We start from the raw sequence: 25168 nt of genomic DNA on the forward strand, positions 1-25168 counted from the left end.
ACTTTCCTGTTTCTAAAATCAGTTACTCATTTTCTTCCTAAAATATATATGTTAATTTGTGTTTCTACTTATTTATCAACTGAAGAATTCAAAACATTAATTATGCTATCAGAGTCTGTCTCAACACTAGATTTTACAACACTCACTTTAAAGCTTTTTTAAAGTTTAAGTGTTGGAAGTTAAAAGGATAACTTTCATCCAATTACAATAATCTTTGAAGTAATTGCAATATATATTTAGATATATCCATGTTCATTAAATTGTTGTTATTCCAAGAAAGTAAAAATAAATCATCATCACTGATTTTTACTGAATGAAAAAGGTATGAATGGAAAGCTCACTTTTACTCCTCAACTTCCTTGCTTTTGGAAATTACCTCAATTAGTGTTTGAGCTGATGGCCACCGACTGAGAGGTGGGGTCTAAGGAGTGAGAGAGGAGAGAGCAGGATGTTTACTCTAGGTTTTGAGACCAAACAAAAGAAGTGGCAAAGGAAAAACTGTAGGAAGTTTGTATTTCACCCAGCAAACAGCCAACCACAGACCCATCCTGCCAGAGCTGGCCCTTGGCAGGCTGAAGGTGAGGATGTGGTCACCTGCCTGGCCCCAGGGACCACCACCACGGGGGGCAGGTGAGGCAGAAAGGGCCCTCAGCACCCCTGTTATTCACACACAAATCTCAGTGTGGCCCTGGATGCTGTGTTGCACTTACTGCAAACACTGGAGCAGTGCAAGGTGTGCTCTGGGCTCAGCTCACACCTCCAACACTGCCACTGCTCCCCACGGAACAGGCTGCTCCTCAGCCACGGGGGCAGGTCCAGCTCCAGGCAAGGTTCAGCTTCCCTGGCTTCTTCCCATAGCTGGACATTTGGATGAGTCACTGCACATCATAGCTTGTTTTATCATACAGAAGTTTCAAAACATCTCACAGCACCACAAACCAGGCATGATTTATTACCTTGAGACAGACACACACAGCTGTGATGGGGCAGCTATAGTCTGAGTATCATGAACTCCTTGTGTCAGGAGGAAAGAAGGAATAAAACACAGTTCATTTTTTAAAATACCTGAGAAAGAAAACAATGGCAGCCTTTTGCATTCCAATTTCACTGCATGCAGTCTATTTACTCGTAATACTTCACAACACTGCACAGAGATGCCCAACATCTACCAAGTGGTCCTAAGCATTTTCTTAGGCTGTCCATAGGCATGAGCACGTGTGTGCCTATGGGCAGTGATACTTCTCTTGAGAAATCCCCCCAAGACTTTCTGATGAATCATTTCTTAATGTAGTTCCTTGACTTTGGCCACAACTTGAATCTGCACACGTAGGCAAAACCACAAGAAACAATTCAGATAAGGCTAAGAAAACTTTTCTTCTTGGCCATGAGATCAGAATTACAACACCTCCTGAGTTTCCCAGAGAACAGGGATCCTGAAGCAGGAGGAACTGTACATGTCCTCTCACAGTCTATTTATTGCCAGCACCTGTGCTCCCAAGTCAATGGCTCTGGGTCTTGACTACTGTTATTTACACAAATTTCCAGAACTGAAACACTAATCTGAGGTAATTATAGTAAAATTATGTCTTCTGATATGTTTTTCACCTCTGAAAAAACACTATACATCCCATGAAACTTTGTTTTCTCAGTCTCTCCTAATTTTATTTCCTAAAATTTAACATTTGCTTTACCTAACAACTCTCTTCACTCAAATGTATAATCTACCTGCCCCCAATGTGTGATGTACATATTCAGTGGGTAAGACCAAAACTTTTATCCTCTTTGGAATTTTACACACAAACCCAGTCTTCTGCAATTGTATTTGTCCAGCAGTCTGGGAACTACCAGTGTTGCAAAGCCAAAGAGATTTAAAGCAGTTTTCATATAAAAATTACTTTGTTATGTAAAATACATTAACAATACTGAAACATTGCCTCCCACCTTTTCTCAGTCTCTTTCATAAATGCTACACTAAATGATGCCTAAAGCATCTCCTCATAAATGGATGAAACACAAAATTTTAATATACGTTTATATACATTTTTAAAAAGTATGTATTGCTCTCTCGATTGAATGCTTATGTTAGACCCAGAATAAATGTAGCTGGGGGGGGGGGGGGTTAGTGCTGTAGGTCTCTTACCTCCATGATGGGGTTGGAGGCCAAGACTTTCTCCTCAACATTGGCTTCACTGGCAGATCCACTGACCGTGGCAAAGTACCTCATGGCATACTTAGCAGACACAGTCTTTCCAGCTCCAGATTCCCCACTGACAATGATTGACTGATTTCGCTCATCTCTGAAACACAAAGACATGTTAATTCCCAGCTGCTCTCTCAAGGACACTTACTTTCTGCATCCCCAGCTTGGAAACAACCCTTCCACCACAAATGTTAGGAAAACAGCGATAAGGTAAATGCACGTGGCAGAGACAAGGCAGTTAGTTACCAAGCTGCCTGAATGGCTGACTGGACTGCCTTCAACCAGGATGCTCCATCAGGATGGATGGATGGATGGATGGATGGATGCTGGACAGCCCAGCCAGCCAGCAGAGCTGCTTTAGAGAACCTGGCTACACAAAGGACCTGTTACCACTATTCACTAGGTGCTTCTGCAGCTACTTCTATCCAGAGGCTGTGGTACAGTGCTCCACTAAATTATCAGTGTTCATTAGTAAAGATCATGAATGCCATCTTACAGATAGAGAAATCAACAGCAGAGTCAGCCACAGAAACTTTTCATCCTTCTGATCTAATCACCAGCTTTTCCCAGAATTGTTCTGGATCTGAAAAATTCAAGCATGGCTGTTCAGGACACAAATAGCAGCTTTGGAGTGAAGACAGTCCCTTTGTTGTGAAACAATTTATTTTCATTTTAAAAAAATCTCCATTTCTTACTAAAACAATTTTCTCCAAACTCAAAGAGCATAAACCCCAACTGTATGACTAAACAACACTTTACAAAAAAAAAAAAAACCAAGGAGAGAAATTAGCATTTATAGAGCCTGATACTTTTAAAATAAAGACCATATTTGCTTTATACAGTATTTCACATTTTCAAAGCAAATGAAGTTGAGCTGGGTGAGTTTAACTCTATCCTACATACTGAAAAGCAGAGAAAGGAGGAATGATACTTTCCCCCAAAGCTTTACAGAGCTGGGACTGAGAGCACAGTCAGGCTGCAGACCAGGCTGCCCTTACAGCACAGAAACTGTGAGCAACATTTCAGGGACACACATATTCAGGCAGCACATACACAACAGGACCTGCCAATGCCTGCTGAGGCCATCAGTAAATGCTATTCAGGGGGAACAAAGACATTTGCATGGAGAAACTATCTGTGGTTTCTGTCCTCCAGAAGATCTGTGATTCTATTACTGGGATGGTAAAAAAAAAAAAAAAAAAGCTGCTGATGAAATGTTGAAGCTATTTATCAAACATGCATAAATTATACATGTTCCTTTTCCGAGTGATGTATAGGCAGCCTGTCCACCTTAGTCAGAGTGGGTAGTTTTATCTCAAACTGGTGTTCCAGGTGACATGCCATGCTTATAAACCTATTGGTATCCCTACATACTATGAGCCCCTAACAGAAACTGGATAATGCATCCATAGCATATGTCCCTTGGCAGGGGCCATGGCCACCAGAGGTGAGCCCCTCCTCCTCATTGCTTTCTTCCTCTCTCTCTCCTGGGTTCATGTTTATCAGTGCCTGTGGGCACAGGCTCTGGGTCACAACTATTTACAGACGGCATTGCTGTTCTCAAGCTGCTACCTATCTCCAAAAACAATGCCAAGCCCCCAGGTAAGAGCACAGCTCCATCATCCACTCTGTGCTGCGCAAAGCCACAGGCTCAAGGAGCCTCTGGCTCTGTCACCCACCCCTGGGAGAGCCAAGGTGGCATTTGTTTAACCGAATGAAGCTATCAGTTGAGGCAAATTTTCCACATTTTGGTGAAAGGAAATTACTGTAAATGGCTCAAGTGCTGCTTTAAATTTAATAGCAAAGTGTTAAGAAGATCCAAGCAACCTAATTTTACATTCTCAACTTCCATGTGACACATGCAATAGGTGTGAATGACTACAGCACAGTTCACACATTCATACACACCAAGCTGTCAGTCTCAGTGGGAAAGCAGAACTGTTCAGCTTGATACTGGGTTTGTGTAGTCCAGGCTACAAAGACCAAACCACCAGCGATGCCAGCCTTGGCCACAGGTCTGATGTGACAGGGGCCTTCACACCTCTGTGCAGGCTCCTGAGGGAGATCTGTGTATCTGGGATGATTTGAAGCAGCAGTGAAGGTTTCCAGCTGGAAAACGTATGAGAAAAATTCTTGTTTCTTCCCTATTCCCCCTCCCAGAGTCCATTAATGGTAGACAGAGATGTGCAGGAGAGAGTTTGTAGCTCTGCATGTCAGGAGACCTGCTGGTCAAATAGAGCAGCAGCAGGATGTGGGAGAAGTCCAACCAGATGCCCAACATCTAGGCTTAACTGGGACAACTGATGACAAACAATTTTCCTCTCCCACAGACAGTTCCTGAAGTGAGTCAAAACCAACCATTTCTTCATAGGACTGGCACTACTCTCTCTTTATTTCTCCTGTGCTCTTTCAAATAGAAAAACATTCCAGGCCATTCTAAAATACGAAACTTCTGGTCTGATTTCAGGAGTTGCCTAACACAGGAGACACCAATATTACAAGCTTTTAATTTGTAGATCACCAGCTTTGTTTCATGTATTAAATATCATTAAACATATGAAGACTCAGGAAGCTCAAGTCCTATGAAATAGATCCTCTGATGGTTAAGCTTATTTTTAGCCTAGTTCCCAAAGTACAAAAGGCTTTCAGGAAACCAAGGAATGCAAACTCAGTACTACAGAATTCTGACAAAACTGTTAACAAAAAACAAACTCTGTTGCCAAGAGAGGAACAAGTAAAGGTGTCTCATCCTAACTGTCACATCCCTCAAGGACATGTGTGGGAGCATGGAAAGTGCACACTGGTTTCGCAGTTCCTACTCCCTCCTCGGGATCTCCGTGTTTACAAAGACACTAATGAAAAAAGGAGTTTGAAATAATTTCCCCTTAGGGATGCTGTTGCTAATTAGCCTAGATTTTCCTTCCCCCATGTCATAAGACATGAAGATATACTCTCCTCCTTAAGCACTCATTCATGTGCTCAGGAAAAAGGGATCATTATATTACTGTGTAAGTACATATACACATTCCATAGATTTGCCTAGGGAAGATACAGCTCGCTCTGTGTGAGCTGAAAACATTGCTGCTGTCTCTTCTGCAATGACTCCCTGTGTCTGCAGCAGCTACAGCCACCACCAGAAACAAAGGGCTCCCTCAGCATCCTCTTGCCAGCGCTCCATCCACGCTCAGGGCTGCTCTTGTCTTCAACAGGACATTAGTCCATTGTTTTGCTTTAACACACTGGAGTGGCCATCCTCTAGCATATTATTCTTTCTGCTTCTTGGCAGAGAGAAAGGAAAACACAACAAAACACCCCAAGATCACACTCGACATTTAAAGGAGAAAGGACAATGCAACACAAATACCACAGCGGCAGGGGATGAGCCGTTACTGCCACAACCCCAGGGAAGACTTCTCTTGTGGATGTCCTGCCACAGGCAGCAAGATTCTTAAGTCTTTCAAGAAAGAGGGTGGAGTGGTCCTGCCAGGCAGCTGTGCCAGCTCAGCACAAGGATCTTTTATGTCATTAAACTTCAAAATTTAAAAGGAAAATAACAAGTAAACTAGAATCAAAGTACCTTGGATAATGTGCGAAACGTAAAGACAATTATTTTTAATGATTTGGTATAAGCAATGGTCCTTCCAAAATATAACCTCTGCTTATGTCAAATTAAATTTCCACAGTCAGGCTGCATTAAAAACAAAACAAAATTTTAAAAAAACACCAAACAAAAAAAGGAAAAAATCCCCACAAAACAAAAGTAGCATGCTCCCTGAGTTCTTTCTCAGGTATAAATAACACCTTTAGAATTATTTTTAGTTAAATCATTAGCCCCTGACCTTTGACTTGACATTTTAAGCACTTAACATGCCACCAGTCAGGAAAAAAAGCTATAATTAAAACTTTCAGCCAATGAAACAAGTAAGTAGGGCAGCAGCTTTATGTGACACCACTGTGCAGCCAGATGCCACAAGCCATTATCTGTGTAATACTTCATCTCCTTGCAGTTGCTTCTCTGCATAAAACACATAATTAGATGATTTTAAAATTAAGATGACTCCTGAATAGAGGGAACATTTTAATTATGCTTTTACAAACAGAAATGAGGAAAAGCAATTTGGGAGATGAGAGGTGGAGCAGTCCTCTTTCACCCCAAGGTGTTTAACAATCAGATCCTGGTATACAGAACTACATCACAGTGAAGCAATACTAAGCCAAATTATACTGAAAAGAGGTTTTTAACCCCAGCACACTGCAAGAGTTTGACTGGGAGCAGTTTACCACTCATGGAAACACCACATGTTATGCTCAGGCATCGGTCAGGATTACATCCAGCTTCTGCCATTTCTGAACAGTGCAGAAGAATAAAGGAATGACAAAACCACACTAAAACTTCCCTTTTAAGATGACAGGCCCAGATATTTCACAAGCTGAAATGTGAAATGATAGGCTGAGATTGCTTGCAGTAGCAGGGGACCTGGTTCAGTAATCTTCTATATAAATTCTTTCAGGTCTATAGTTTAAGAATCATGTGAGGGTAACAGATTTCTTGACAAATAAAAGAACGAGAACACACTACAGAATAAATAACTGATAATTTAAAGTCCTGTTATCTATGACAAAAATAATGCAGAAACAGATTTCTGCATAGGCTGGTAATTTTTAAAGAAAATTTTGCTTTATCTACAAAATTCTGTCGACAGGCAATATGTTTATGAGGAAATTCACTGTCAGAGTGCCAAAGCAGAATATATGTAGACTTACCTAACTCCTGAAAGCTTGAGATTACAGCCTACATACCAGCAGGGCTTTTTCATGCTTTGAAAAAATGCTGCAAAATTTAACACTGAAGATAGCTTCTGCTCAAAAGAGGTTCAGCTTTGAGGAAAACAGAGTGCTGCAAACTGACTTGAGATACCTTACACGCAGAAAAGGGTTTTGTAGATTATGAATGAAATGGCAATGCACAAGAAATCAGCAAGTGATTTAAAAAAAAATAACCTTGCTTTCAAGAGGTGAAAAACACCTTTTGTTGAGGATGTGCATATATCCTAATGCAATGTTTTTAACAGCACTGACTACTACTAACTTTGAATTCTGTATTTCATAGAAATTTACAGTAGATGCTTTCAGAAGAGCTCAGAATGAAGGAACTGCTACTCCCATGAGTTCACAGCTGTCAGATAAATTGGAAGCAAGAGCAAGACTGTCACTGGGCACCTTCAGTGTGTACAAAGTGCTGCAACAACACTGACTAATCATTGATAGCTGTCATCACCCAAGGCAGTTTTAATGATTTCAGTTGACCAATGGAAAAATTGAGGCAAAAAAGAAAAAACAGTGCAAGAAATGAAACATTAAAGTTACTAACATTAAAGGCAGAGTTGTCAATTTTTGAACAATTTTCATTCAAGATCACTGCACCCACTTAAGCTGGTTCCCACAAAAATCAAAACAGCTTACTGCATCAAAGCCATTACCTCCACAGCAAACTGTCCAAACAGATCAGGATAATCAAGACATATAGACTGAAAAATCCCTACAGATATCTTTGTTTACCTTCTTCCTCTATACCAACCAAAATTTCCTCTCTGAAGCAGGAACGGTAAAACAGTTAAAAACCTCTCCATCAATAAGCATTTCAGAAGGGATTAAAGAAGCCTGGAGCTATTCAATTTAATCATCAAAGCACAAGACTGTTTTTGTGCTTTTTTTGCTTCCTACGACTCATGCATCAGATGTACCACTTGATCTTGTCTTTCAGACTCATGACTCCACGGCAAATAATGTCAAATAAATGTATATAAGCAGACACACCACAAAAACATCAGCCTGGGAAAACAAACAAAAGGAATATGGATCTACTGACAACAAAAGGAATACAGGAATTATAGATATTAACTTCAATACTCCTATCAATCCATTCCTACCCAAGCTACCAGCATCTCTCCCTGGCAAAAGTGCATCATTAAGAGCTGATTTTAAAAGATTCTGATATGGACTTTGAAATGTTCGCCTGTGATGAACTACATCAAAGTTGAGTTGTCTCAATGTCATAGCACAGATGAGATTGGCAGAAAAGATCAGAGTGTAATATCCTTAATATATCATGAAGAGAGGAAATAACAGGGCAATTTGATGAGAAGAGATTAGTACTTTGCCTTTGATCCTAAATCATCCATGTTCGTTATCCTTGAGGACACTGCCAAGGTGCTGATGATTTTAAGGAAGCTTTTTGTTGGGGTGGTTTGAAGGCCACCACCTTCAGGACATCTTCCCCCCTCACTGCTTCAGCGCTCAAAGGTAAAAATAAATCTACTGCCCCTTTTGTGTGTGTGTGTGTGTGTGTGTGTGTGTGTGTAGTTGCTATTGATCTATTCTTTTCCATTGGAATAAACAGGTTTAGGTTATGGCACCAACCCCATTGCACATGGCAGTTTCATTTTTTATTTAACTCAGATCAGCACAAACTGCTGCTAAGGGCCTGATCCTGTGATCTTCAAACATTAAAATCTCCTACTGCTTCAATGCAAGAGCACAATAAATAGCTTTTATTTAATCCAGCAGTGACAGTCTCGTCTTCTTTATCTCACTGCTGTTCTACTGCAGTTGTGTGGTGATAAGATAGACTTGTAAGCCTGAAATTGCTTTACATTTTCAAAACAGTGAACTTTGAATGATCAAAGTACCTGACATAAACACCCAGGGAAGGAACCTGTGACTCAGGGAACATTTGGGATAGATCCTGTTCTCAGCATACACACATAATTACCACTAACATTAATGTGTGTCATACCCATCAAAGACAGAAAAGGAACTTAGTGCTTTGCCATCCTACAGCTAAATTATGGCAGCAGGAAAAACAACCCAAGAAAATAACTTAAAAACTAACGACACTGCTGAAAGGTCAGAAGGTCAGATAGGATTCATTCTGAAATGCTGTCAGGTTTGAAATCCTGCTGTACTTCCATCAGCTGCAGCTGCTTGGAGAGCCATAGGATTAACCAGGGACCAACAAAAACCTAGTTTAAGCTATGTTCCATGTTATACACCCTACACCATAAAGCAGATTTCCAAAGCCCTTAAGAATACACATACATACATACATCTGACATGATTTAATGTCTCCAGCAATACAAACAGAACTCTGACCTAAGTAAACATTCTATTTTTTGCAATCTCTCAGCATCCCCATCGCATGTTTGTGGCAGCTTATGACTAAAATAACCTGCAGTATCCACAGCCAGAACATTCACACGTCTTTGTATCTGAGAGCATGACTAAAAAAACCTGTATAATAATGATTGTTTTCCCTCCATGAGGCACTCATAACAAAGCCAAAATAAATGAAGTTTACACAATGCCACTTAAAATAAAAGCAGTGTGGAAGTGCTAAATATCACTGTAACTGCTTTACTGATGTTCCCAAATAACTTGGAAGTATTGCTGTTGATCAAAGAATCACAGCATAGAAAAATACATCTAATACTCCACATGTTCCAAACAGCTCATTCAGTCTTGGAATAATTACCCACAGAACAGATTTTGAACTCCTTTTTGTGAAACCCATCAGATTTCATAAGGTATCAATACACAGACAAGAGTTCTCTGTAGTATTGAATGTTTTGTGATCTTGACAGAAAGCAGCTTGATTAACTTCATTGCTTTAGGAAGGACTTCCCAGCTGCAGGTGGCCAGGCCAAGCAGGCTGAAGGGAACACTGTCTCCAAGGAACTGGCATCTTCCAATGCAGGAAAGAGGATGCACAGCAGACAAATGCAGGGAGAATAAAGCACCAGAAGGTCAAATCCATGCTGTAAGATGAATAAGGTTTTGCACAACTTATCTGAAGGCTCACTAAATAGGTCTGATTTCAACAAATGTTGAAATAGAATGTTTTCTAAAAATACCAGTAATTCTAAACTTGAAACCAAAATATACTCTTTTGTTTGTTTGTTTGTTTTTGGGGTTTTTTTGTTTGTTTGGTTGGTTTTTGTTTTTTTTCTTGCTAGGACACTTTTCTTTTCTTGGACACTCTCCAAAATGCAGTTTGGGACAGATACAAGGGCTTTTTTTTTTTTGCAGCCTCACCAATCTGTGCTCTCCCCAAGACTTGTCCTACCAGTCCCCTGCCAAGGTAAGCCCCAGGTTCACTCTTTGGGTCATTTTGCTCCACTTTCAGTGATGCTCCCACTGTTACAGTTGCTTGTTTTTCTAAAAGACCAAAAGTGCTTCTACACTAATCCTAAAATAAAAGGCAGCTATAAAACCCACCAGTGCTGGGAGGTTTACCACGAGTCAATGCAATATATTTAGCTTCACCTTTGCCTAAGGGCGGTGTTGTGTGGCAGCAAACAAGGCTGTGCATGCTCAGCCACACTCCTTCAGCACAGAGGCCTTTGAAACTCAGCCCAGGGCACGCAGCATCTGTTAGGAGCCATTATAAAACCTGGCAACTCTACAAACCCAGGATTTGGTTTTCAAACAGAAGTAATTTAACTGTTCAATAAATAAATAAATAAGCAAGAATTCATTCAGCAGTTTTCTAATGCTCTTGGGACTGATGCAGAGCAGTAGCAGCCAGCTCCGGGCTGCCTTCCCGGCACCTCTCACATCGAGAGCAGAAGGCAACATCTTGCCCTTCAACAACCTTCTGAACAAACTACTTTAATAACACAGCTCTTTGCAGCCCTAAATAAATTCTCTTACTCCCTGTTTCTGGATTAGGATGGTGGTCTCCTTAACATGGAAAAGCACCGTGCTTTGTCCTCTTACTTTCCAACTGCTTCTTCGAGCCCATATTGCACAGGTACACCCTGCCATTCTCTCCACTGCTGCTGAGCCCCTCTCCCTGACAAGTGCCACCCCAGTGCTCTACCTTTGCCCCTACTGCAGGAAACCCTTTCCCTTAATTTTTGAAGTTTCCTTCTTGCAGTGCTGCTTTGAACAGCAGGCACAGCCCCTCTTTCCCAGCAGAGCCACGTCATCGCAGCATTCCCAGCGCCAAAGCCTCCAAATCCACTTGTATTGGCATATCCCAAAAGGTGCAGCCTGACACAGATAATTTTTATTCCACTCTCAAAGGGCTGGTGTGTGGATTGACAAAGTAACTTCTGTGAAACGCCCAGAATGTGCAAAGTGCTATGTAAGTGCTCAGGATTATTATCAGAGACTAAAGCACTTTGATCCGTCCTGTGGCGATGTGATGGGGGGAAAACAAAAGCAATGAAAAAGTGAGTTACCAGTGTTTCTGCCCCAGGAGCAAGTGCACTTCTTGCACAGAACAGCAGCCACATTTCTGGGTCTGTTGCACCTGCACATCCTGAACCCATAGGCTTATTTTGACTATCTGGATCTAACACACTCTGGCCTGACACATCCCGCTCTTCACAGGTGCCCTGCCTTAACGATTCAGAGGATTCTCCAGCTGCAGCCTTAAGTCACAACAATTGCTCCCAACTAAGCAGTAAATTAATTCTTTGTAAAATCATTCATTTAATAGGCATTCATTTAATAGGCATGAAACATCAGTGCAATAAACCATGTTCTTTAATCACATTTCCAAATATATTTCCAGTTTAGCTTGTTTTTTTTAAGCCTAGCAGCATTTCACACTGACATCTCTAGCTGCTGGAGAAAAGAGGATGTTCTGAGCACAGGACAGGGACTGGAAGCTCAGTGCCTGGGACCAACTGTGGGCTGATCCAGGCACAGCCAGAGCACACTACCTCTGTCTTACTTGTCTTCCATACAAGCAGAAATTGATACACCAGTATTAGAAGAGAAAGACTATGGTGAATACTTGTAAAGTGCCTGGAACACATGAAGTCTTCTGTGAAAGCAAATGTTATTATGCAATAGTTGTTACCTGGTACAGAGACCCCTTAATGCTGCAGGGAAACACAGAATGCTCATTTTTGTACATTGAAAACACTGAACTGAACTGCTGCAGTACCAGTTATATACTTTATTCTCACATATTTTATTGTCAAGCTGGTGGGATGGGGCATCAAACACAGGACCAGGACTTTCAGTTCAGGGCCTCTGTGCCCTCCTTTTGCCACCTTGCTGAACTCAAAGCTGCCTTCCCACTCCCCATGCCTGTTTCAATTTACAAAATGGAAATAATGATACTGATCTCTTCTGTAGAGGACTTTGAAATCTGCTCATGGAACGTGGCAAACAAAAGTGAAATATTATTATTATGCATAACCTGACTTCTTGCAAGTCTGTTCCAGCCACTCCAAAACACCTCAATTTGTTAAGCATCTTTGCTCCTCTTCAACAAGAGTCTGATGAAAGCATTCTGCAATATTCTCACAACCAGAAGATGTACCTTTTTGTTTAATTAAAAACAAATCACGTCTTGTCACTGTAATTGTGCCCAGGAAACAGCTCTTGACTGTAACAACATCAAATGATGAAAAGACCATGAATTGTCAGTAACATCTCCCAACACATACAAATGAAGAAAACTGAGGTCAGCACACGCTACAAACCCATGACAGATTGCACTCCAGAGGAGCACAAAGATGAGCCAGCACTATGCAACTGATTTATCTAGGGATTAGTCAGAGGTCGCTCCTGCAACAGTTTAGGAAAGCTCATTGCTTAGCTACCAGCAGAACACCTCACATGAACTCCAGCTTCCAGCTAGGACTGTACTTAACCCTTTTGTTGCCTAAAAGCAACCACTGCTTAGACAAGTAGGTCCCTTATGTTATATCAAGTTGATTCCCCCATCTGCTGTCTTGTACCTGTAACATCCTGAAATGTCAGACCCAAAGTATGAGACTATTCCAAAATCATCTCATCAGAAAGGACCATTTTCTTCCCCTTTTCATTCTAATTTTAACATCAGAGGCCCAAAAATACCACCTCTTTTCAAGGTAGATATTTAATTTAAGAAGTCCTATGTCAAGGCCAAAAGTGGAAGAAGGCTGTTGTATGTTTGTCCAGCACTCACTGCAGCAGGCTCTCATTCCATAACTGGATGCAGATCTGTGTCAGGTTGTTCATCATCTCCTAACTGACTTCTGCCAGGGGAGAATAGAGTATCCATTTATCACTGGGAAGTAAAGCAGCAGCTGATCAGATGCGCATTTTTATAAGAGGACATAATATTGGGATGCCTAAGATAACTGGAGACTGTCAGTCAAGTCACCCGCTTTTAAAACACCTACTCAACAGCTCACCAGGCTTTCTTTTCAGCAAAAAGTAGCAGAATAAAATCTTCCTGTAGGTGAAAGCCATCAGACACACACTGAAAATCTGACAAAACAGAGAGGCAGCCTGGTGATTACAGGTAATTTAATGACAGATACACACTAACATTGAATAAATCATTTTACTTTGTCCAAATAGAAAAAAGCAAAACTTTGGAAATTGACACTATAAACACTGTTGCTTTTCATACTGGCATTCATTAAGTTTTATATGGATCTCATCAGTATGTAATTCTGTTTGCAAACGTTACTTTCAACCAGCACGATGCTAGACAACTTTACTAATTAATCAGAAGGAAATCTCACAGTTAATTTATTAAATTGAATCTGCTCTATCTGTCATCAACCACAAGAAGGATAGAACAAATCAGACCAACAAAGTGCTGATAAAAAAATACATTATCTTAATTACTGCAATATCCCCTTACTAGGCAGGGGAAAGAATCCTCTGCAAGAGTGATTTTGAACTTCTTTCCCTAATAGTGTTAGGACACCGGTAATCATAAATCTCATACATTAATGCAGGTCTCATGCAATTCTTGACAGCTTCAAGAGTATAATCATCAACATCTTACTGCAAACCATACAGTTAAAAACTGAGGCTTCTACTGAATTACAAAGGAAATGAGCCACTCCTGCTGATGCTTATGATTCCTACTGAAGTTGTAATGCTTTCCAAAAAAAACCAAAACAAAACAAAACAGAGAAAGAGACCTGCTCCAAGCTCTCACACCTGAGGTCTGGAGGCTCATACAACCCAAACCAACACTGTTACTGGTAAATATGAAGCACACATAAACCTAAGTCTAACACGACTGAAGTGCAGTTATGAAACTAGTTCATTGCTTATTTTGGGCACAGCAGAGGAAAGGTGTTGGAAACAAAGCTGTCAGTCTGTGCAGAGGAGCAGCAGCAGATGGTGAGAGAAAAGGAAAAAGGTACAAAGACACAGATAAGAAGGGAGGAAGAGAAAGGAACCGCAGGGAAGAAAAGAAATAATAATCCCAAGTGAGATTAGTCTTAAAACAGCTGTACACATCTTCCTGCACCGAAAAAGACAAGAAGCTAACAAGCAAACAGTAACCACTTATTTCACTGTCAGCTATGCCACACTGTCACAGATGAGCCTTGTTCCTTTCCACTAACCCTCCACTGGAAACTGGTGATGGAACTGCTGTTGGAAGAGGCAGTTTTGGCTGCTAAAATGTGCTCACCACCCCACAGCCACAAATACCACGTCATTTGGCTCCTGCTGCACAAGAAATGTCACATGCAAAGGTATCTTTATGTGCTGCTTTACGCTGCAATTAACCCCAAGCAGTTGCTGAATATCATTTTTTGTGCCAGATGTGAGTTCCAACCATGACATTCCACTGGTCAACATTTTTGCACTGTATTTTTCTGAACATGCAATGCAAATATTTATGGTGCAATCACTAGCTTTCCTGATTGCTGCCATGGGGCACTTTCTCTAGATGAAGACTACACAGATCATTTAGTTATAACCATGCACATGGAAGGACTTTCTCAGCACAGCAGATAAATTAATGGAGTTGGAAAGAACAAATTCTAAATCACTAAATTATAAATTAACAAGAAGACCTAAGGAGTAAATATTTAGAAGAGCTCGCTGAAGCCTTAAGGATAGGAGCATCATGACTAATTATTCCAGTGATCACTTAAACATGGAGTTAGGAAATATTATAAGCAAGAGAAAAATAAATCTCACCAATTATATGCATAAATGCAGATTAATGCCATATGAGTAGCTACCACATGAATATTCAATGCACTTATTAAAGCATTAATAAAACAGTCACAGACAATCTGATTTCATTTTTAAATAACCAGTTGCAGAAATGTAAAACTGCACATTTTTTTTCTTTAAAGTACCAGGTGATTTGTTCAGAGGGTAGAAAGTATCAGTGAAGTGCAGGACAACTGATTAAGAAATTTGAAACAGCAACAGAAATGTTCAAGTGACAGAAGATGTTCTTAAAAACAAAGCTAAAAAAACCAATTAGTAAAGGAAATAAACACTGGAAAACTAAAACAATTAAACTGTTACTTCAGTGTAGAGGAATTTTTTTCATTTGCATTGTGTGCCCGGATTGCAATTTGCACCTATGAAAGTACTCTCAGTCATAAGAGTAACAAATTGTTTCTAAGATGTAGACATATAAAGGAATTAATTAAATAATGCAGAAGGATTATTTAAGATAATTCTCATGGTTATATAATTTCTCATCATTTGTTTCAAAAAAGAACTTCTACTGCGTCTTATTTGTTGTTATTCAGGACAGAATTGCCAAAGGGTGCAGCGAGAGCTGGAGAGCAGGCAATTAACACAAAAAGGAAAAAACATAGTGGAAACTCCAGCCAAAATCTCAGTCCCTTGAGTCTTTCCCTGAGAGCAGAGAATGCTGGTGATGGCAGATAGACATTTCCATGGCACAGGCTCCAGCTAACAGGCCACAGAATACAGGCATGGCAGCGACTTGAAATTTCAGCACCAGTGAGAGGTAAGCCCACTTCAGACAGTGGTTACTGTCAGCCAGTGGAGAGAGATCCCTCTTCAACCTCTTACTTCCACTGGTTAATATTAAGAATGAAAATTCAGTGAATTTGGGTGACATCCCTCACTGACATATAACTGCAGGTCCCTGTACCATGCCTCAGACACAAAATAAGGCTAATAAATTCTTACTTTGTAGAGCTTTTAGAGGAACTTGAGCAGCAAGTCTGTTTAAAAGAGCAGCGATGAAAGAGCCATGATGCAGATGAGACTGTCATAACACACAGTTCTGCCTTTGTATTTCCGTACCAGATTGAATGTCTATTTTCTCAGCAAAAAGGAAGTAAAGCAAACATCTCTGCCACTCGACAGTGCAGATGTAGGATTGTCCTGGTTTCAGCTGGAAGAGAGGTAATTTTCTTCCTGGTGCTGGTTTTGGATTCAGTATAAGAATACTGTTGATAACACAGAGACATCTTGGTTGGTGCTGGGCAGTGCTTACCTGAAGCCCAGGACTTGTCAGAGTCTCATGCTCTGCCAGTGAGCAGGTGCACAAGAAGCTGAGAGGGAGCACAGCCGGGACAGCTGACCTGAACTGGCCAGAGGGATTTTCCATGCTGGGGAACGTCATGCCCAGTATATAAACTGTGGGGAGTCAGCTGTGAGCAGCTGAGGGCTGATGGCTGCTGGGGGACAGGCTGGGCATCAGTCAGCAGGTGGTGAGCAATTTTATTCTGCATCACTTCTTTTTGTTGGTTTTTATGCCTTTTTCTCTCTCTCCTTTTCATTATTATTGTTGTCGCTGTTGTTATTATTTTATATTATTTACCTTTATTTCAACTAATTAACCTGCTCTTATCTCAACCCATGAGTTCCTCCTCCCCATCCTAGAGGGGGAGGGAGGGAGTGAGCGAGCGGCTGTTTGGTACTTAGTTGCTGGCTGGAGCTAAACCACAAGAAGAGTATTTTTGAAACACTGGCTCTTTTGCATAGTCATAAAATGCTGTACTGTATCGTACTGTTTTCTTCTGAAATTATCAATTATGTGGGTGTTGTGAATCACTGTATTCACATATATACCTGATTAACTTCACAGCCTAGGGGGCATTTTATTCATTCTAGTTCTTATACAGATTCTTAAATTAATAGATAGCTAATTTCAAAGATGAAGATTTTATCGTTTTCAATCTATTCTCCCCTTGCCTCCCCCACCTGCATTACAGTTTAAGGGCCATCACAATTAATCCGGAGATCTTCCACTGTTTTACTTGATTAATTTATTCACAGGCTATATTGTCAACAAGGAAAACTGTATCAATAGCTTGCAGCTAACCAGCGAGGATACCAGGGACTATCTTGTTAACCAAAGTCCACACAATAGCCCAAAAGATCCCTTTTTCCTAGAAATTAAATATTTCAAAAGCTCCCCAAACAGCAGGCTCTTCGGGTGAAGGGGAAGAAGTTTCTGATAACCACTGCCCTTGGGTGACAAGTTCATTTTCATGCAACATCTAAAGAAATGAGGATTTCCTGCACAGCTGTTACAGTGTCCTTAGAGACTCAGTTTTCAGGCGCTCTGTGCCGTCGTCCCTCTGCTCCCTCTTAATTCTAGTCAACAACAGCCACAGGCAGATTATGTAGCTGGGACATTACCAACACGACCAGGAGCCTATAATAGCACTCATAAGCCGAGTGATTTCTTTTCTCTTGTCAGTATCACATTTAAATACAAAACAGCTAAGAATCTGGCACTTTTCTCTTTAATAATCCACTGTTGATTAAAAAGCACCTCCTCATTTCGCTAATCAAAGTAAAACAACATAACCATATAAAGCACATGGCTAATTTTAGCCCTAAATACTGACGAGATCTGTGGTAAGTCCTGTTAACTGTCAGTGGCCATGATCTCCACAGCACTTATAATGCTTTACTGTTCACTAACTTAGGCAACTCATCCTCTTGTGAAATGTACTAAAGCACCGGATAAAACACAGATCTTGCAAAATATTTCACGAGCTATAAATTAAAGAGAAGGCCTTTGGCCAGCAACTTTGTTTTATTCCTTTCAGAAAAACAGTGACTTAAAAGACTTGTGGTGTACAAACCTGGCCATCTGCTTGTATGCTTCTTCAGCCACCGCAAAGATATGTGGATCCATATCCCCCATATTTTGGCCACTGTATGCATTGATGATATCTTCGCCATAGATAGGCAGCTGTTCATAAGGATTTATGGCCACTAAAACGATACCTACAAAGGAAATGAAACAAAAGGAATTATTAATAGTTGTTTCAAAACAAACCCAACCAAAAATGGCTTTAACATCAACTATTGTTCCAACCTTTCTGAAAAGACTAACTAAAGAATAAGGATCTGATATTACTGACTTTAATAGATATTTATTGACTACAGTTTTGTGTATAAAAAAGTGTCACAAGAGTTTACTTCCACCCTCCTTTGGTAAACACATCAGGGACAACTTTTTATTTTTTCATTTTATCTGTCTTTTCGAAAGCTAGCATGCACAAAACAAACACATTAAGAATGTGTCAGCTTGAAATACTGCCTGTTTGGTGCAGTAAACCAATGAATGTGCATTCTACTTCCCTGTGTTTTACTGTGAATTACAACTGATACTGTGATTTATGAATTATAACTACTGCATGACCTTTCTGACTGCCAGTTTGGGTATGTGAAGTGTGTTAACCCTTCAGCTGTTGTACTGTGCCCAGGGATAACTCCTTCAGTTTTTGTGACAAGCAACAAAGTAGAGACATGGTAGACAACAGTAGACATACTTCTTAGGGCTAACACAGTGTGAGAAAATCATGTCAGGAAATTAGGTAATTACAGCTCTAGAAGGTATCATAAAACATTTATCTTACACATCTGCGTGTGTAACTACTTACACCTTCCATTTTCTTCCATTTTCCATACCAATTAACACATATCTGGCTTTGTTAATACAATTCATCACTACAGCACTTCTGAACTCGTGCCTTTCTTTTACTCTCCCCACACAAGAAAACTTGTCTTACTCTGAACAAACTTCCTAGAAACAAAGTGAGACCTCAAACGCTTTTGGGAACATTTTGTTTTTCATGAGAAATGAGAACTGCTCTCCCACAGGGATAATCTGACAAAGATTCCTTACACAACTCTCTCCTGTAGCATTGACAATGGGTAGGGAACACTTATTTGCCCCGAGCAGGGGTGAAAACACTGATCATTGCCATGTGAGACCCAGCTGTGCCAGGCGTGCTGTGCTCTCCTTACATGGCAACTCCTCCTCACCTTGACAGTGTGACAAGGGGGGTGGGGGGAAACAGAAACTCTGATTTTAATTGTGGGCATTTTAAAAATAGAATTTCTTCTTACATATATGTGCTTTGGTGCCTAAAAGTCACAATGCAGGTGCAGATGGCTGCACAGTGACTACAGCAAGCCTGCTGCATTTGTGCCTTGGACAAACCATCCCTGAAGAACCTGCACCACAAGCGTTTCCATAGCACTCAACTCGCTTCTAAATTTGCTCACAAATTCAGCCTTACACACACAAACTTCCTCAGTGCAGATCCCAGCTCTCTGCTCTGTGCAGATTACAGTGTTGTGATGTCTATCTAAGAAATTTTCCATCAAAAAACTGGGAGAAGGGAAATGAAAGCATCTTGTCTGGCACTGCTGCTGGGAGCATTATCCCATTTTTAAATCCTTTCATGCATTTATATATCAAGCACATTTATACATCAAGCACAAACCACAGCAAAAACATTATAAACAACAGAATATATTTCAGGAACAGATCTGAGAGATCTCAATCTATTTCCTCTTATGTATGGCAAGTTTAATGTCTCGACACGCCCATGCAGGGAGAGGCTGTGTTTTTCCATCAGCCGTGACTTCACTGAAGTGACTCAGGAGCTCCAGAGAAAAGTCTCTATAAACGTTTATGCCAAGTTCTAGAGCTGTAACGATGACCCAGAGAATAAGAAGGGGGTCAGGGAGGAGAAGCAACCTCAGTTCTAGAAGACTCGAGGAATATTTTCCATGTCAATGTTAAACATTGCCCATTGTAACTGTGAAAAAGCAGTAAAAGATGAAGTACGGCTGCACCACCAAGCTGAGCCTCCCAGGCTTGCAAGTCTCATCAAAGAGACTTAAAAAAAAAAATCTGTGTGAGACTTCTGATGATTCCCTCCTGCTTTTGGCTACACTGGCAAAAATAAACCCTTGAATTCGAAAAAAGCAGCCCCATGACAAGTCTCCATCATATTAAAACATTTAAATACAGTAGCGATCTGTAAAATCAATGAGCAACTACCACCTGGAAATAACCAAAACAAGTGAGTTAGGAATTATTTGCTTTCTGTAGAACTTTGAAATCAGTCTGTCTCACAGGGCTATAATCCAGATTAATTTACATATAACTTCTCTTTATCTCCACTAAATCATATTGCTATTTTAAGAAATATGGCCTTTCCTAAACCAGATTTATGTGTGTTTTTCTTCCTACAGTTACAATAAACTGAACTCTGGCTACTCTTTGTGCCATTCCTATTACATATAACCAAAGTAAGTGCATCTAGTTCTTTTATTTTGAACATACTCACCTATCTGAGGCCACATTGGACATAAACATAAACAATCTATTAATTTTAATTAATAATTAATTTAAATTAACTGCATAGCAGGCAGTACTTTTTACTAATCTGAACTAGCCAGCAGAATTCACTGAGTTCTCACCACAGCCATAGCAGTTTTTCCACATAAGCATTCAGATTTTCCTTTTATAACTTTTCAACCTCCTTCATTAATTCCTCAGTTCATATTCCCAACAGTAAAGCAAAGTTATAAATAACCTCTGAATTGCTGGTGAAAAGCTGACTTGAAATTAAGAAATCAGGTTTTTCTGTCTAAAAGTTCGCATTACTTCAAGACGAAATTTTGAAGAATTTAATATCCATTTGACATATTACACTAAGACAGCATGGTTGAATTAATTTCTAGGGCCCTGGACATCCATCCATCCATCCATGCTTTCCAGTTCTAGTTCTGCTGGTTGAGAAAAACGTTACTCTAATTCTCTTGGTGGATTGAAGTGGTTTTAATATCCTTTGGGCTACATCAGCTGTGTTAGCTGAAACCACCTTCACAGGGTATTTAAACTAACCTGGATAATGTGTGAGTGAGATTAAGGAGGCAAATGCAGTCCCTCCTGCTGGCAGAGCTCTAAGGCAGTAATCTTTGCAGAGGGAAAGTAACCTCTACTCAGGCTAGAGAAGTTTGCAAGGTGGATGTCCGTGGCCAAAGGATCAGGTTTTTAAAGGCTGGCATGCCAACACTGTTTTCCTTGGTTTATAACATCACATAATATACACTGCCTACATCCCAAGTGAATAAATCCACAGCACACTGTTCCTCAGTAGGGCTGAACCTCCATCACAGCCTTCTCCTTGACCACCAGGAACTCCACCCCACTGGATCTACACGTTTCTAACAAACCCACACGCAGCTCCCAGAATCACTTGAGTCTTGCTTGGAAGCAAACCAGCTGACCAAGCTCCACCATCCCAGGCCTTCTGGCACACCCATCCTTGAAGAGTCAAGGCCTTCCAGCCCCACGAGAAATGATAAAACCAGCCAAAAACACCACTACAGCTGCACTGGGGAAAACATGAAACGTGCTGTTTTCACGTTTTCCCAAACACAGCGAAACACAACCAGCAGACAGCACATTCCTTTCGAAAGCCTTTTAAATGCTGCCAAACACGGCACATGTTGCAAGCAGCCAGAACACAGTCCAGGCAGGCTGTCCCATGGGAGGGGTATGGTGGTGTTTAGCGGGCACGAGACCACCAAACTGAGACTGAAAACCCCTTACAAGCTCAGGCCATGAGACTCCAGTTGCACAAAAGCCCTTTCACAGAAGAGCTTTGCCGTGGGGGCACTGGGGAGAGAAACACAGAAAATGTCTCCACTGGGGGAACTGAGGCAGTTTCCCGGTGCTGGGACCACAACATGCACCCTCGGCAGGGGCTGCCCAGAGAGGCTGTGGTCTATCTCCAGGCATCGCTGATGACACTCAAATACTCTGATACTTTGACTGGTCCAAGCCTTGAGCAACCTGATCTGGTCAGACCTGTTTTAAGTAGGAAGCTTCACTGAAGACTTCCAGAGGTCTCCTCCAACTTAAATAATTCTGTGCTCTGACTGCATGACGGGATGAGATGCGGTATGAGTCATCTCCCACTCCTACAGGAGTGAAGTCTGGCTGCAAGCAGGGGGTGGCAAAGTCTGATCCACTCCCCTGTGATCTGGCCACTGCTGAGAGCAGGACTGGGAACAGACGCACTCTGCCGAGAATCAGCAGATTAGGAACAGCCGGAGTGAGCAAAATGTGGCAGGATGTTAATGCCTGCAGTCTGTCCGCCACAACATGTTTAAAGTGCTGCTTGTCGTAGCTCTCTATACCTATCACCATGGGTGGAGCTGTACACACGTCAGAAGTACAGATAAACTAGAGAAATATTTTTAAAAATTACAAAGTTTAGGTATATTGTAAGGTTATATTAAAAGCTAGCAATGTATTTTGACTAAACACTGAGATTTAAAAGAAACATATGCACACAGAGAAAAAAATCCCAGAAGCTTCAAGGCTAAATTTTGAGGCTAAACTACCTGACAGAGCTTTAAAATAGACCACTCAGTTATAATTTTGCTCTTATGATAAAAGTGATCATTAAAGTAACTTTTCCCCATTCTGGCCATCTGAAAGTACCACAGGCAATTACAAGTTTGGGTAACTGTGAGTTAAATGGTACTTTTAAAACCAAGATAGATCATAACTGTGATAGGACAAGCACAGGCTCAGGAACTGTTACAAATTCACTCCTATAGTTTGCCCTGATTTGAAAACATGAAAATAAACTAGTATCTTCCAACAGAGATGGAGGAGCTCAGTGTAGAGGTTATAGCTGGGCAACAAATCCACCAACCACCAAGGCATCCTCTATCTGCGCCCTGTCAGGCCCCTCCTCCAGCCCATGCTGACCTAAGCAAGCCTAAGGGGAACACCAACCAGACAGGAATCCCATTGGCAAGATAAAATTACTGAACACACATTTTATAAACAGAGTCCCCTGGGAAGTTAGAGGAACACACAGCGAAGTCAGTTTTCTCTGAACCTTAATACTCTCAAGCCTACTTGATGAACCCAGTGACCACAAACATGGGAGTTTTCCTAAGAACAGCCCGACATGCCCTATCATTAAATGATTTTAAGTTAAAGGCAGACATATCAACAAACCACTTTCCTTTTCCTGTCTAGGGCATTCTCTGTAAAGATGACGGTATGAAAAGACAGTACTTGCCACAATAGGTATAGATGAGTTTGGAGTCTATAAATCGGACTTTGAGGTTGTGTAGAACGGCAGGTTCATGGAGATAACTGAGCGCTGTGAGGTCATTTTCACCAACAAGAATGTCAGGGTTTCGCAAGGGAGGGAGTTCCTTTGTCTTCGTGTCTAGGCAATATTCTAGGTCCTGAAAACCAATTGGAGACACTTGCTGAAAGAGCTGGTATTTCTGTTTCTGGTTCAGTCCCTCCAGCCGTTTTTTCCCAGCAAAACATGCTCAAGTTACAAAAACACAATGCAAGATTTAAATTATCTGGTGATTTGGTTTAGCTGTTCTTTCTCAAAAAATGTCATTTAAAATTTCCTCAAAGGGTTTTCTATATGTACAATGTGCAACTGTATAGAGATGCCATCTTTCTAGACTACTACTTAAGCAAACCCCATGCTTTTGCTGCCATACCTTTTTATTAAATAAAACAAAATACACTGTATCTTAAATCTGACCAGTTTTTCCCTATTATTTTCCTCTTGAGCAAAACAGGGAGGGGAAGCAGACTCCCACCCATCTATAGCCAGCTTCATACACACTAATACAACACAGGAACATTGGCAGAATGCTGCGAAAAATGCAAAACGAGAAAAAAATGCTACTTACAGTTTTTGCAGATATAAATTAATCTCTAATATAGATGTTTTAACTGCATCTGTCTCTAGATCTAAAATCACTTTATTTACCTGCTACTTCCATGAAAAAACCCAACAAGAAGGATGTGAGCTCCTTGTAGACATGTCACTATTTCCTCAACACAGTACACAGCATCATTTTTGTAATGCTCTTAATCCTTGCCCTTTTATCTTTATTAATTTTCTGATGGTTATGCTCCACCTAAAAGTCACTTTTCCTTCTCTGCACCATTGTTCTCCTAGCAACACCATTCTCCCTGGAATATCAAACCAGGATTATAGCTTTGATGGCATAAGTAGAAAAACGTGATGCCACTGAACATAAGAGACAGTGGAAAGAAGCAACCATTTTTAAATTTACTTTAAAAATAAGGCAAAATTTATTTTTGTAACTAAACAGTAAAATTTAGCACACCAAAAAAAAAAAAGGCTACAGGAAGTGAGTGGACAAGACTAATTGCACACAACTAAAACCAGATATATTTTGACAGTAGAGCTTCCTGCATTAGGTGCATCGGTCTCTGGTTGAGAACAAGAACAATCAGCTTACGAACAATGCACAGACCTACCTTGCCTTCTTCAAGTCGAAGCTGGAGGACTTTATCTCCAGGTTTATAATCTTTGAGAAGTTCTGCTGACTTCCAGACCTCCTCTGGATCAGGGATCCAAACCCTGGCATACTGCAATATAACAGTAACAGCAAAAGAGCAGTGAGTTTTTGTTGCACTATAGTTAAATCATCAATATACAGGACACCAAACTAATTTTTTTTCTTTTTTAAATTGATGTTTAACAGTCAGACCCTTAAGCAAGAGAAGTTAATTAGTACATCTGAGGAGAATAAGTTGTTCTGTTGATAAAAGGCTACACAAGCTTAATTTTATTGCCTACACAGAGATAAAAATGCATTTTCCATGCAGAAAGTATTCCAAGATACACATTTAATGCTGAAAATCTACAAAGAAAAAAAAAATCAGTGTTTTCAGAGAGATTAAAAGCTCTTTCCTTTGCAGTTACAAATCAAGCAAGCTTAAAATGGTTTATATCCAGGATGCCAAAAGAAAAATGGAAAATATTTGGTTGAAAAAGCCTCCAAACTGTAGAAAAAACACCTCAACAAACAAGATTCCCATTAATGATCATTTTCACCAAAACCTTATTCACAAAAGTAACCCAATACAAATATATG

At 40.5% G+C, this 25168-nt stretch overlaps 1 protein-coding gene across 17 annotated transcripts in view; it reads right to left on the reverse strand.

Annotated features, from left to right (window-relative positions):
- Nucleotides 1-25168, reverse strand: part of MYO5A (myosin VA) — a 99217-nt gene that overhangs the window by 54434 nt on the left and 19615 nt on the right. For all 17 annotated transcript variants that reach the window (XM_027883048.1, XM_027883034.1, XM_027883036.1 and 14 more), the window contains exons 2-5: nucleotides 24549-24659; nucleotides 23311-23482; nucleotides 18046-18190; nucleotides 2141-2297 (exon numbers count right to left, since the gene is read on the reverse strand). In XM_027883048.1, the coding sequence (XP_027738849.1) occupies nucleotides 2141-2297; nucleotides 18046-18190; nucleotides 23311-23482; nucleotides 24549-24659 (585 nt within the window). The remainder of the gene's footprint in view (nucleotides 1-2140; nucleotides 2298-18045; nucleotides 18191-23310; nucleotides 23483-24548; nucleotides 24660-25168) is intronic.

This window comes from Empidonax traillii, unplaced genomic scaffold, assembly GCF_003031625.1.
Source record: "Empidonax traillii isolate 1590-97213 ecotype Southwest subspecies unplaced genomic scaffold, ASM303162v1 scaffold117:size1203958, whole genome shotgun sequence".
Taxonomy (NCBI): Eukaryota; Metazoa; Chordata; class Aves; order Passeriformes; family Tyrannidae; genus Empidonax; species Empidonax traillii.